General features: G+C 46.1%; 1 protein-coding gene across 1 annotated transcript in view; it reads right to left on the reverse strand.

Annotated features, from left to right (window-relative positions):
• Window positions 1-11,780, reverse strand: part of LOC135812566 (TNF receptor-associated factor 6-like) — a 17,125-nt gene extending 5,345 nt beyond the window's left edge. Inside the window, exons 1-7 of the mRNA XM_065325893.1 lie at window positions 11,430-11,780; window positions 6,278-6,326; window positions 5,637-5,741; window positions 4,311-4,376; window positions 3,852-3,923; window positions 3,157-3,258; window positions 2,903-3,008 (exon numbers count right to left, since the gene is read on the reverse strand). Of these exons, the coding sequence (XP_065181965.1) occupies window positions 2,903-3,008; window positions 3,157-3,258; window positions 3,852-3,923; window positions 4,311-4,376; window positions 5,637-5,741; window positions 6,278-6,326; window positions 11,430-11,617 (688 nt within the window). The 5' untranslated portion in view covers window positions 11,618-11,780. The remainder of the gene's footprint in view (window positions 1-2,902; window positions 3,009-3,156; window positions 3,259-3,851; window positions 3,924-4,310; window positions 4,377-5,636; window positions 5,742-6,277; window positions 6,327-11,429) is intronic.
• Between the last annotated feature and the right edge of the window lie 2,074 nt (window positions 11,781-13,854).

The raw sequence follows: 13,854 nt of genomic DNA on the forward strand, positions 1-13,854 counted from the left end.
TGATATGTCCCTTGGTTCATCCCTTCCGGGTCAGTTCCTCTGTCCAGGGTCTTATAGCACGAGGTGACAGGTACTCGGCCACATCCAAAATTCCTATAGGCAGCTGCGCTGGGTGTCCGAAATACCTCCTGTTTGAAGCACCACTGGAGAACCGCCAGCGAAAACACCGTCAACATCTGTAGATGGCCGGAGAGGTTGGCACTCCACGTCCTCTCCATCACACTCCACCTGTACTGTCAGATATACAATATACACTGCTGCATACAGTCTTCCTCAACATACTCAACGTCGCACTCATATTCCGCACACCAAAGCCCATCTGCACACGGTTTTCTCCGCTCGCCAGAGAGTACTGCTTTCGCTGCCTACTGCTCGTGCTAGCGATGTTCCGCATAAGGGTACTCAAATTATCGACTTGGGTAAAGGTATAGTTTAGGGTCCCAAATTATTTTAGTGGGTCAGCATGCTCTACAGAGTCCCAGGCATGCACATAGCCATAGGCCTTGGCCACAACTGACATCGAATACAATGTGGATGGACAACCACTGGTGTAGGCAAAATCACCTTACGATGCGAACGAAGACGGCGCAAAGGACCATGAAAATCGCCTGAGTTTGAAGCTCGGTGATGCCGTGCGTGTCTTGAACACCTCCATGGGCAAGGGATGGTGGTGGGTAGAAGTCAAAATATTCGTCGTTCTGCCAGGAGGCTTCCTCCGCGCCGCGCAGGTCATCCTCAGTGCCAAGGAATGATGATGGAACGTAGCCAGACTCGCCATCGACTTCTACCCACCACCATCCCTTGCCCATGGAGGTGTTCAAGACACGCACATCACCGAGCTTCAAACTCAGGCGATTTTCATGGTCCTTTGCACCGTCTTCGTTCGCATCGTAAGGTGATTTTGCATACACTAGTGGTTGTCCATCCACATCGTATTCGATGTCAGTTGTGGCCAAGGCCTATGTGTAATGTACATGCCTGGGACTCTGTAGAGCATGCTGACCCACTAAAATAATTTGGGACCCTAAACTATACCTTTACCTCGACTTGAGCAAGTTGAGGGAGCAGCAGAGTCCATTGATTGTTTTTGCACTTGCAACCAATACTGGCATTGTCCCGGATATGTGCAGCGATGTCCATTCTGGCCAAATCATCGGCCGACTCACCTCCCAAGTCAGTGTCGATGCCAATCGCTTGCCAGGTTGTCATCAGAGTAGAATTCCTCGTCACTGCAGATCGTGGGACTACCAGCATCAATTCTTTTACGCTCGATGAAAGTGTCGCCCTCAAATGACTGGTCGCTGTCGCCATCATCGTCTTCCTTCTGTTTCCGACCCGAATCCTCGAAATGTTTTATCCTGGGCATGGAGTGCGAGGATGTCGTCTTCTTCCGCTCCGCAATACATTACTACTAGGCTCTTCCGTCGATACATCGATGGCGATCAGTTTTAGGCGACTCAGCTCAACATGGAATACAAACTCAAACAAATAAACTTACTTGCAACAAAGAAATGCATCCGGAACAGTCCAGTCGACCGAGGAGAACAACAACAGCGACTCGCGTTGCACTGCACTTCGTGTTAATATAAGCAAGAGTACCTATAATTATATTTGACCGCTAAGGTATCAGGGAAATTAGTGGGGTCAAATACTTAAGCGGGATTCACAGAAGCTTTTTTGCGATGCGACACGCGATGCGACAGGCGCGAAACCGGGAAAACCCCAAATCGCAGCCATGTCGCACCCCGCGCAACTGCCGCAACTGGGCCATCGCTGGCCATCGCAGAAGTTGAGCTTGGCTCAACTTTTGCGATGCGATGCGATGCGACAAGCGATTTGGCGTACGATTTTGACCTTTTCTACAGCAAAGTTGTACAAAGGTGCAAGAGTTGCCTATAAATTTGTACAGGTTGTACCAAACCGCGCAAATATCATGGTGACGTACTCAAATCAGCAAGACTTTGCAAAAATTTGTCGCATCGCTGACTTCTTCTGTGAATGGTATTTCGCGAGTTCGCATCGCACGCGTCCGTCGCAGATCGCGTCGCATCGCGTGTCGCATCGCAAAAAAGCTTCTGTGAATCCCGCTTAAGAAGGCGATAATTATCCCTATAGTTATGCGAATTCTTTGCTCCTTGTAGCAAAATATGCTACATTTGGTATAATTTGCTAAATTTGCTAACTTATGCAACCTTGAGTCAAAAGGACCAAAATATGCGAAAATATGCGCAAGCATATACAGGTCAGACCTCGCTATAACGACCCCCGCTATAACATAATTTCTCCCATCCCAGAGATTACGTTATAGCGAGGTCTGATCTGTAGATAGTATCTCTTGTCTCTCTTGTCTCTCTCTTCCACAATGTCGTCGTTTCGTTCGTCTTTGTCGCAGTCTCTTCGTCCTTCCAATAAATGTTGTTCGACCTAACCTGTTCCTATTGTCTGTTGTAATGTCTGGAAAACATGCTGTCGTCTTTTTTCGTGCTGAACATTGGCGCCCGACTATTGATCGACCCACGACCCTGAGGTCCCATGCCCAGTCGTCCTCAACCACCATTCATCTCGTCTATGTCAACCTCGTCTCGTCCATGTCAACCTCGTCTCGTCCATGTCAACTTCGTCTCGTCTCCAACCTCGTCTCGTCTCCAACCTCGTCTCGTCTATGTCAACCTCGTCTCGTCGTCAATAATCGTCGTCTCGTCTCCCACCTCGTCTAGTCTATGTCAACCTCGTCTCGTCCGAGTACGATTATTCTTGAAAAACCGACCGATTACTCAATATTTGGTATAATTGTTTCACCCCTAAAATATATTACAAGAAGTGGCCTCGGACATCAACAAGTCAACATATTCAGGAAACACATTGACAGCGGCAGCAACACAGCTAACACCAGACAACATACCGCTGTAGAAGGGATCGCTTGTGACTTGAGGGCCATTATGAAGTTCGATCCGATGAAATATTTCAGTGTAAATAGTTTCTTGTGGTTCCGCAGGGCTTACTGCAAGCTACACCACAGGGAACAGCAGACACCAGAATATATTTAGTACACGCTAGATATTGCACACAAAGTTCCAATCACACGCACATGCAGCATTCATGTTAGAACAAAAGCTTCACAAATGTGGAAAAAGGCTTCTGAAAGCGTGCACTGACCTGCATCAAGCGACTGGAAAGAATATCCATGTTCAGTGCAATCGACACGTTATGCTGACGGCTCTGCTCCAGAAGATGCTGTTCCAAATCTTCTCGCATACACTGAAGGCAAGATGGACACGCACAGAGAACATAATTCAATGCAGACATACACAGTCATACAGACGTTCACATATTTCCAAACGAATCCGGGCACTTACACATACATCGACGAGTGCACGCATTCACGATGACTGTGTGACCCATAGTCAAACAGCAAAAGATGCAAGTCTGTATTATGTATTAACCTTATAAGCGTGAACTGTAGTGTCATACCAATAGACCACCACTCCTTTAAAATGTGCCAGACGTTATTGATGAACTTGAAGTTAAATTTTCAAATGTCCTACTGGAAACCTTAATATCTAAATTGCAACCCCCTTTTTATTTTTATTTCTTTTACTATGTTCACATTCCCAGCTCGAAAATAATAAAGAAAGACAATGATACTGAGACTAGGACGAACGTGACAACTATTTGGCCTATAGAGATCTCTCGATCCGCACCAGCTTGAGCAACCGGAAGATTGTGCCCCTGCTACGGGTTATAGTGATTTTCTGGGTAAGATATCCCCCCCCCCCGCCGCTCCCCCTCGTGGAAAATTGCAGGACTTCCGGCGGCCCATCTCACACAAGTGCTTGGGAATAGTATCTTACTGAGTGCTCGCAACCAAGTATGGTGAACGGACATCGGATGGTGTCTTTGGGACAGTTCTGGTGCGGTTCCGTCTGAGTGGCAAAACACATAGACAAGAACATAAAGCCAAAACGCACGGATAACAATATTTTCTCACAATGTCATGCTCTGTCAATGGTGAGCATTCTCAGGGTTCGGTGCACCTACAAATACATGTACATGCAGCACGTACAAAGGTTCACCATGGCCAGAAGCCTTAGCAACAAGAATTTCATTTTGTCTGTGGCAACTCGGCCTTTTTCACAATCGTCAGGCGGCATGCCCCTTCACGATCCAAAGGACCATAACAAACGTCAAGTCAGAATTTCCAACCATTGTGAACTTGTGTTTCAGGATCTTCGTCGTAGGTTAAGTTTATGAGCAAAGTTTTTGAAATTGATTCAGTGTGATAATCAAGATTGTTCTCCATGGCGACTTACCTCCCGCCAACTACGTAATAAACCACATAAACACGCTATCTGGCAATTATCGCTGTCCTTGTGTGACTGTAGGGGATACGAATACATATAAATACACACACCAACAGGCTAATTCGAACATATATACACACAGCGAGAGAGAGAGAGAGAGAGAGAGAGAGAGAGAGAGAGAGAGAGAGAGAGAGAGAGAGAGAGAGAGAGGGACATAGAGAGATAGAGAAAGATAGAGAGAGATAGAGATAGAGAGAGAGAGAGAGACAGAGAGAGACAGAGTAGTAGTAGTAGTACTATTTTTTATCATTTCACTAGTGGAGTCCCAACAGGCTCCTGCCTTTTTACTGGGAACCCTAGGTGAAGTTCAGAGAGAGACAGAGAGAGACAGAGAGAGACCGAGACAGAGAGACCGAGAGACAGAGAGAGAGAAAGAGAGAGAGAGAGAGAAAAAAAAGAGAGAGAAAGTGAGAAAGAGAGAAGGTGAGAAAGAGAGAGAGTGAGAAAGAGAGAGAGTGAGAAAGAGAGAGAGAGTGAGAAAGAGAGAGAGAGTGAGAAAGAGAGAGAGAAAGAGAAAGAGAAAGAGAAAGAGAAAGAGAGAAAGAGAAAGAGAGAGAATGATTTGCATTTATTATTTAACGGATTTCCCAAAGACATAGCCTATCGAGGGGATCTCCTAACAGTGAAAATGATCCTTGATTTATATACTAGTGAAGCGACTTGTGCAGGCAAGTATATGCTGTTTATGATGAGCGCGAAATTGTGGCCGAATTTCCGAAACAGAATCTATAGCGGTAATCTTAGGTGGAAGGCAATTCCATAATTGGCCGATTTTATATAAGAAAATGGAAGATAAAAATGTCCCATGAGAGTTGAAAACAAGCTTGTTCGGTCTGCGTTCACTACGGGAAATATTGATATCAAAAATGGAAATGATATGAGGTTGAAAGTGGATGTATTTGAAAAGAATTGCAATAGCGATGAGGGTACGTCTGAAATGGAAGGATTCTAAGTTACACATACTATTTAAACTATCTTTTGATTCATATCCGCCAAATGCTATCTTGGCTGATCTTAGCAAACGTCTACACACGCTTAGCTTGCAGGACATCAAACATAGCTAGCTGTGCAGTAGTTAGGGTGAGGCTCGAGACTGGGGTGACATATTCTATTGCAGGGCGTACATGTGATTTGTAGAGCAAGGCAATGTTGGGGTAAGGTAGATAGAGAAAGAGAGAGAGAAAGAGAAAGAGAAAGAAAGAGAGTTAGCGAATGAGAGAAATGACAGAGAGCGAGAGGGAAAGACAGAAGTATCCCGACTGTGACTGTACTTACTTCATAAGTACATAAGGGGCCTGTCCACGGGCAGCCGACTTCCTTCCTCTCACAGAACACTTTCAATTGGCCAATATGTCTCAACTTTTCGAAATTGTATGCAATCTGCAAATATTCGAATATTCGGGTGACGCGAAGAAAATGCAATGGATAAAGACTTAAAAATGTGCAGAAACTAGGCACGCATACATGCATCAACAAGATTGGATAACTTTGTCGAACAGTGCAAGAACTGTGGAAGGGTATGTGTATGTATGGGGGAGGCATGAGTCAAGAAAGTGTGCGTGTGTGCGAAGGGGGGGGGCACAAGCATATGGAAGCGTCACTGCCATGTAAATGACCTCATGCCGCGTCCTGTGTTTCGCAGCTACTCACACCTCTCCCATCACTCACCAACTGATTGCTATTCATAATTGCAGTTGAGCAAGAGTACAAGAGCACAATTGTGTAAGTGTCGGTGTGTATGCAAGTATATGTACGTGTGTGTGCGTGTAGGTGCGGCCGTGTTTGTAAATGTGTGCGTGCGTGCCTGTGTATGTATGCGGGCGCGTGTGTGTGTGTGTGTGTGTGTGTGCGTCCGGGCGTTTTTGGACACGTATATGTGTGCATATAAGTGCATACTTGGATATTAAACAGCTTACTCTTCCAAAAGGTACATTTCTCTTGTCCAACGGGCAAGTTCGTCTGTTTCTGAACATGAAAGGGCCAGAAAATACACAGAGAACACGAATACACACACACACAAACACACACACACATATTTATATATAATACCCAGTGCTGTAGACAGCAAGCTGTTTCGGCCATAAAGGCCTCATCAGTACAGCTACGAGCTAAATAGGCCGAGCTACCAGCCATGGTGCAAAGGAGGCACCACAGACATTAAGATAGCTCGTCGCTCTAGCGCCAGAGTGCTCAAACTACAAAAATAGCGGGCATTGCGCGATGCAGCAGCACTAGAGCAGGCTACTGAGAGTGCTCAACAAGGCGAGAGCCGAGGAGATTGATACCCAATGCTGTAGACAGCAAGCTGTTTCGGCCATAATGGCCTCATCAGTGCAGCTACGAGCTAAATAGGCCGAGCTACCAGCCATGGTGCAAAGGAGGCACCACAAACATTAAGATAGCTCGTCGCTCTAGCGCCAGAGTGCTCAAACTACAAAAGGTTGCGGGCATTGCGCGATGCAGCAGAACTAGAGCAGCCTACTGAGAGTGCTCAACAAAGCGAGAGCCGAGGAGCGTGATACCCAATGCTGTAGACAGGAAGCTGTTTCGGCCATAAAGGCCTCATCAGTACAGCTACGAGCTAAATAGGCCGAGCTACCAGCCATGGGGCAAAGGAGGCACCACAGACATTAACATAGCTCGTCGCTCTAGCGCCAGAGTGCTCAAACTACAAAAGGTAGCGGGCATTGCGCTATATAATATATAGACGAGAGAGCTTGGAAGCTTAGGGCCCTACGCTATGATGTCAAGGACTTAGAACTTTTTTCTCAACTTAGAAAAAAATCGGAACTGAAAGAAGAAAAATCTGAAGCCCGAAGCTGGGATTTGAACCCAAACTGTCAGATTCTCAGTCAAAGAACTTGGGGAACATACCACAAGAGACAACTGAAAACTTCTGTTTACACAGAAGTAATGTCCAATGTAAACGGCATATGTACATACTATTATACTATTACAATAGTATTCCTTTCTTCCTATAGCGAAGCAAAAACAGTTTTAGGTACGCTATGTCGTGATAAATCTATTATTGCCCTCATAATCGGTCAATATATGAAATATAGACCTCGTAAAAGACCTCGGGGGACCTCGGTCTTTTACTCGTTCTATACTTCATATATTGACCTCTTTAATCGTGCAATAATAGATACATATAGAGAGAGAGAGAGCTCACTGACTTGTCAGTTTGAGCCATCTGGCAAGGTACGTTCGGGCCTGATTTAAATCTGGCTTTGGAAATTCTATTATCATTGCTATCAGGTTCGGACTCAATATCTCTGTGCTGCGCTGATGAGTTCACAAAGAAAGAAACAGCATGCTGTCCGCAGATTGAGTATACATAATATTGTTTGCCTGATGATTGCACACAGTGCATGAAACTCAGAGTAGCAAAACATTACATTGTTTGTTGACATGTGTCATTGCTCCCCCCAAGAAATTGGATGTTGAGCACTTTTTCTGCAGCTGCAGGCATAGTCTTACTGAGTATATATTAACTGGTTTGAGGGAAAGGGAAAAACGGGAAAAGTCCGAAGAAAAAATGGACTGTCACCACCTATATATATATACTCAATCTGCGGACAGAACTGTTTCGTCCTTTGTGGACTCGTCAGCGCAGCACAGAGGAAATGAGGCCGAACCTGATAGCAATGGAAATAAAAATTTCCAATCAGGCCCGAACGTACCTTGCCAGAGTGCTCAAACTGACAAATCAGTGAGCGACAGAACTGTTTCGTCCTTTGTGGACTCGTCAGCGCAGCACAGAGGAAATGAGGCCGAACCTGATAGCAATGAAAATACTTGGTCCGCCCAGTTAAAATTGGCGCTTATCTTCTAACTTGATTTTTTGGTGTTCTGCCTGTGCCACACGGCATGGAACCACCGATTCACCATCCGAACATAACCATTGACCATTGCATCCGACAACATGGCAGCACAAACCATCACAGAAGTTGCGATCAGTTCGTTTGAGTCTTTTTGACGGAGCTGCCGCCGACGAACACTTCCGTCAGCGCAAGAAAACACTGCAACCTCCGCTCGAGTCCGTAAAATAGGTCAGGATGTTCGCATTTCAGAGCGAATGACAATACAGTTTCTGTCTACTTCCAGCTGTCTGATGGCAAGGATTGTTTTACCCGGGGAGGTATAGAAAAGCTGAAAAAGCGCTTCGCGAGCTTGAATTTCATTGCTTGCACAGTACAGCGCCTAGTGAAGGGCTATCACCAGCAAATCGCTGACGAAGAAACTGCAGCTCATGTCGATATCTCCAAAAAGTGAGACCAATCCGGCGGACACACTTTGAAGCTCACAGAGGACAGGCCAAAGGAGCTAATCAAAGAAAACATCAAGTCCTGAGAGAAACACTCGTGCAAAGGACGTTCAGGAAACTAGCCTAAAAGCCTGGTGCACGGCGTTGTAGGTGCAGTACGCACAGGCCACAGCCTAGCACAGGTGCTACATCAAGCGGAAGCTATTACTGCGCTGCATGTAGATCTTCAAGCGCCAGCGGCTCGCGTGGGTACGGGTGCTGATCAGCAAGTACGACAAGCGCAAGAGGCGATTTGAAAAAAGGACACTGATATGGCGTTGCCTTTTTGTCTCAAACAAAGACGCATTATTGCGACAAACGGGGATAACACTTACAGTCAACATGCGGGCAGTCTCATTCAGCTTCTGATGGGAAGGTGACAGGCCCGCACTGCCTTTGAGCGTGATTCGAGACGAGGAGAAGTGGAACAAGCTATGAAACGACCCGTGCAGCAGCTGACCGGATCGTACATTTTGAGCTCTTCCTCCAGCGACGATAGTGGCGAGGAGGATGTGTAACTTGCTTGAATTTTCGACTAAGTTGCTTACTGACATGTAAATAATCATGTATATAGTGCTTTGTGATCGTGGCTTGCTTCAAATATTCGTATTTCTTTCCTGAGACAAGTGTGAAGATAAGCGCCAATTTTAACTGGGCGGACCAAGTAAAAATTTCCAATCAGGCCCGAACGTACCTTGCCAGAGTGCTCAAACTGACAAATCAGTGAGCGACAGAACTGTTTCGTCCTTTGTGGACTCGTCAGCGCAGCACAGAGGAAATGTATATATACCCAATGCTGTAGACAGCAAGCTGTTTCGGCCATAAAGGCCTCATCAGTACAGCTACGAGCTAAATAGGCCGAGCTACCAGCCATGGTGCAAAGGAGGCACCACAGACATTAAGATAGCTCGTCGCTCTAGCGCCAGAGTGCTCAAACTACAAAAATAGCGGGCATTGCGCGATGCAGCAGCACTAGAGCAGCCTACTGAGAGTGCTCAACAAGGCAAAAGCCGAGGAGCGTGATACCCAATGCTGTAGACAGCAAGCTGTTTCGGCCATAAAGGCCTCATCAGTACAGCTACGAGCTAAATAGGCCGAGCTACCAGCCATGGTGCAAAGGAGGCACCACAGACATTAAGATAGCTCGTCGCTCTAGAGCCAGAGTGCTCAAACTACAAAAATAGCGGGCATTGCGCGATGCAGCAGCACTAGAGCAGCCTACTGAGAGTGCTCAACAAGGCAAAAGCCGAGGAGCGTGATACCCAATGCTGTAGACAGCAAGCTGTTTCGGCCATAAAGGCCTCATCAGTACAGCTACGAGCTAAATAGGCCGAGCTACCAGCCATGGTGCAAAGGAGGCACCACAGACATTAAGATAGCTCGTCGCTCTAGCGCCAGAGTGCTCAAACTACAAAAATAGCGGGCATTGCGCGATGCAGCAGCACTAGAGCAGCCTACTGAGAGTGCTCAACAAGGCAAAAGCCGAGGAGCGTGATATATATATATATCGCAGATTGAGTATATATATACATATACTCAATCTGCGCAGATTGAGTATTTCGCTCCTGCTCTTGTAGCAGTTGAGCACTCTTGCGTGGGGTAGTGCCTTTGCTGTTTGCGTTATATATATATATACCTCTGTGCTGCGCTGACGAGTCCACAAAGGACGAAACAGTTCTGTCCGCAGATTGAGTATTTCGCTCCTGCTCTTGTAGCAGTTGAGCACTCTTGCGTGGCGTAGTGCCTTTGCTGTTTGCGTTATGCAGAGCTCACTGACTTGTCAGTTTGAGCACTCTGGCAAGGTACGTTCGGGCCGGATTGGAAATTTTTATTTCCATTGCTATCAGGTTCGGCCTCATTTCCTCTGTGCTGCGCTGACGAGTCCACAAAGGACGAAACAGTTCTGTCCGCAGATTGAGTATATATATATATATATATAGAACAATAGAAGTATTTCTTGCGTCGGCAAAAAGTCCTCAATGTCCTAAGACAGAGCGGGGTTATACACTCAGACACAAAGGATCTCCAAGTTTCTCACTGTTGCTACTCTGAGTTTCGTGCAAAAGCACTCTTCAGGCCTGAAGAGTGCTTTTGCACGAAACTCAGAGTAGCAACAGTGAGAAACTTGGAGATCCTTTGTGTCTGAGTGTATATATATATATATATATTTATACTCAACCTGCTGACAGCATTATACTTAGTAAGACTATGCTTGCAGCTGCAGAAAAAGTGCTCAGCATTCAATTTTACACACACACACACACACATACATACACTTGAACTCAAACAATAACCAGTTAGTACTTGGACCTATTATCATAAGCTCTCTTAGTCTTTGTGAAACGCCAGGATAGACGGTTCTAGCCCAACCTTAATGGGAACAGAATGGTGAGTGCAGTAGTAATGCCTCCGACCCATCAGGCATGATCGCAGGTAGGCTTTGCTGCCTTTTTGCATGTGCACAACAATCAAGGACAACAGGATCAAGATCAAGAACAAGGATCAAGGACAACAAGGTCCAATAACCTTCTACCTGTGCATACCAACAACTGTAATGGGCATAATTCACCCCCCCCCCCCCCCCCAACTAATACGAGTTACTAACTTGCAACAAAGGTTCGTAACTAAACAACAATGACTGTGCGAAACGACCTTCAAGCTCAGCGATTGGCTAACATAGTACTTTCACATTGATGACAAGTCAATCTTGCATCATGAGCACATCGGCATACAGACAGTTTTAGTTCAGATGTGTAACTTACTTCAGCCACTCCGTGATGCAGTCCTCGCAGAAATGGTGTCCACATACTGTCACGAGTACGGGGTTGCGTATGACCCCGAGGCACATCGGACATTGGAAGCGATCTAAATCTGGCTCTTCGACGAACACTTCCAGGTCGAAGCCCAACGACAATGGCGGGAACATGCGGGTGTAGTCGGGCCTCGACATTGTTGCTGCTGATTGTGCTGCTCCTGCTGCTAGTGGCAGTGCTACTACTGCTTCTTCCTTGTGTGCTGTTGGTCCTGCTGGTGTTGCTGCTGCTGGTTTTCCTGCTGGTGTTGCTGCTGGTGGTGTTACTGCAACTACTGGTAGTAATGCTGCTGGTGCTTCAGCTTCCACTGTTAAGTTGCGAGGGGGACTGACTTCCAGGTAATGACCCGCCCATACACGGGTGTATACATGTTGTACAAGTCATGTTATGGTATTCCGGTAATCCTTCTACGGAGAGTTGTATTTGTTCAAGTATTCCACTCTACATCATGGTTAACATGCCCTGGATGTGTACATAATTATGTGAAGCAACCGTGAAAATCTGGTACATACAGTGGGTATAATAATAGCAATACCACAGTACGCGCACCAAGGCCAAAGAACAATGCATGAGAATACACTGAAACTAAGCCGAGTCCGCTTCTGTTTCCAGTCAACAGTGGGTATCGGTCATGTAAAAGAACACATGTACTGCCTACAAGAAAGAACTCTCACATTTTCGTCGCAATCATAACGTGTGTTTCGAGTGAACACTATTATACTCTTGCGAGTACTTTGAGGATGGGTGACTGGCCTAAAACGTCAAATATATTTCGACATCTCGTGGGAACAAATCTCAGTCTCCAGTTAGTCCCACATGCCGGCAACGCAGGCTGCTGTGGTTTGGCCATCTGGTGCGAGAGGGTCCCGAATTCGCCTCGTTCCAAGCACTGGAGCTATCAATCAACACAAACGACTTATAAAACCCCATAGCCGTCCGCCATTGCGGTGGATAGATACGATTCGGCACGACCATACAAACAAACAAACAAACAAACAAACAAACCTGAAGGCAGCGGATCTCTCCGTGGAGAGCGCTCTCCAAGCTGCAGGAGATCGACTAACTTGGCTTGACACTGTTGACAGATGCGTCGACTCTGCTCCTGTCTAACAGGCTCAGGCAAGATGCGAGCTGTTTGTATTATTAATATTAATGGAAGAACTTTTCATCCAGCGCATGCGCCAAGAGTGACCAGCAACAGAATAGGGCGGTTGTCAGTTGACAACCCCCCTTTTATTTACAATGCAGTAACGTGATGTCCACCGCTTTCTGAATGAACGAGTGCTTTTAAATGTAAAATAGAAGACGTTATCACATGAGAACGAGTTTCGAGTGTTTCTTCTTCGATTTGCCATTTATTTCTGGCTCATCATCCGAGTACTTTTCCAAGTAATGATATCTCGTAGAAGAATAAATCGGTCCTAAGAATGAACTTTGTGTAGGAAAACATACCAGATTAGAGCATCGAATGTAGTACCAGTACTGATCCGACTACCATTTCACCGAACTGTTGTAGTTATGTAACTCGTGTTGCACAGACACAGGGTAAGGCTTTGCGACTATGAACAGCCACATGCACAGTAGCATGACGTCCCACGTTGGTTGGTAGTTATATTTTGTTGGTTGGTATATTAATGCATTGCCACGTTCACGGGGCAGGGGGGGGACGGGATGTCTTCCATCGAAAAGGACCATTTTTCATTTTTTTGGTTTCGGCCAGTCGGCTACTATCATTACATGTTCGTCTTGGGGGTTAGACAAGGGGAAGTAGCCATGTAAGGCGTGGGCCCACCTTTCGGCACCGGGAGTTGCAGCTCGCTCGACTTGACTCTACTGAACGCAGAGGACCCACACCTTGATCTGGTGAGCTGCGCTGTGGGGATTTTTTCGGAAAAGGACCATGACACTTAGCAGGGACACAAACTGTTCTTCTAGCTGGGGCGGCAGCAGTCGAAAAAGTAGTCGAACTTTCGGAAGTGTGGTGGCGAAAGTGCATGGTTTTCCGAAAATGGATTTTCGGCTCTTTCATGTTTGGGAGTGCATAATGAATATAAAAAGTGTATTTTTCATGTTTGTATTTTTGCTTTCTGCTGCTCTCAATTATTTGAAAAATTTCCACGTATGTAGTTTTGATTTTTGCTGGTTTTTGCTGCTCTCGCTGATCTCGCCATGTTGACTAATCTTCTCAAACTCTATCTTCCTTTGCCATGGAGCCTACTGACAGTACAAGACAGTAGTTCGCCAACCTCGTCTTCAGCTGTTGGATCACTTGGTCCCGGCACCATCAGTCCGTCCTCGTCTTCAAACCGCACCCAAATTCAGTTTGACCTGCACATGGATTTGATCCTGCTCAACCCCTTCGACGCTCTCCATT

This window comes from Sycon ciliatum, chromosome 3 (genome assembly GCF_964019385.1).
Source record: "Sycon ciliatum chromosome 3, ocSycCili1.1, whole genome shotgun sequence".
Lineage (NCBI taxonomy): Eukaryota > Metazoa > Porifera > Calcarea > Leucosolenida > Sycettidae > Sycon > Sycon ciliatum.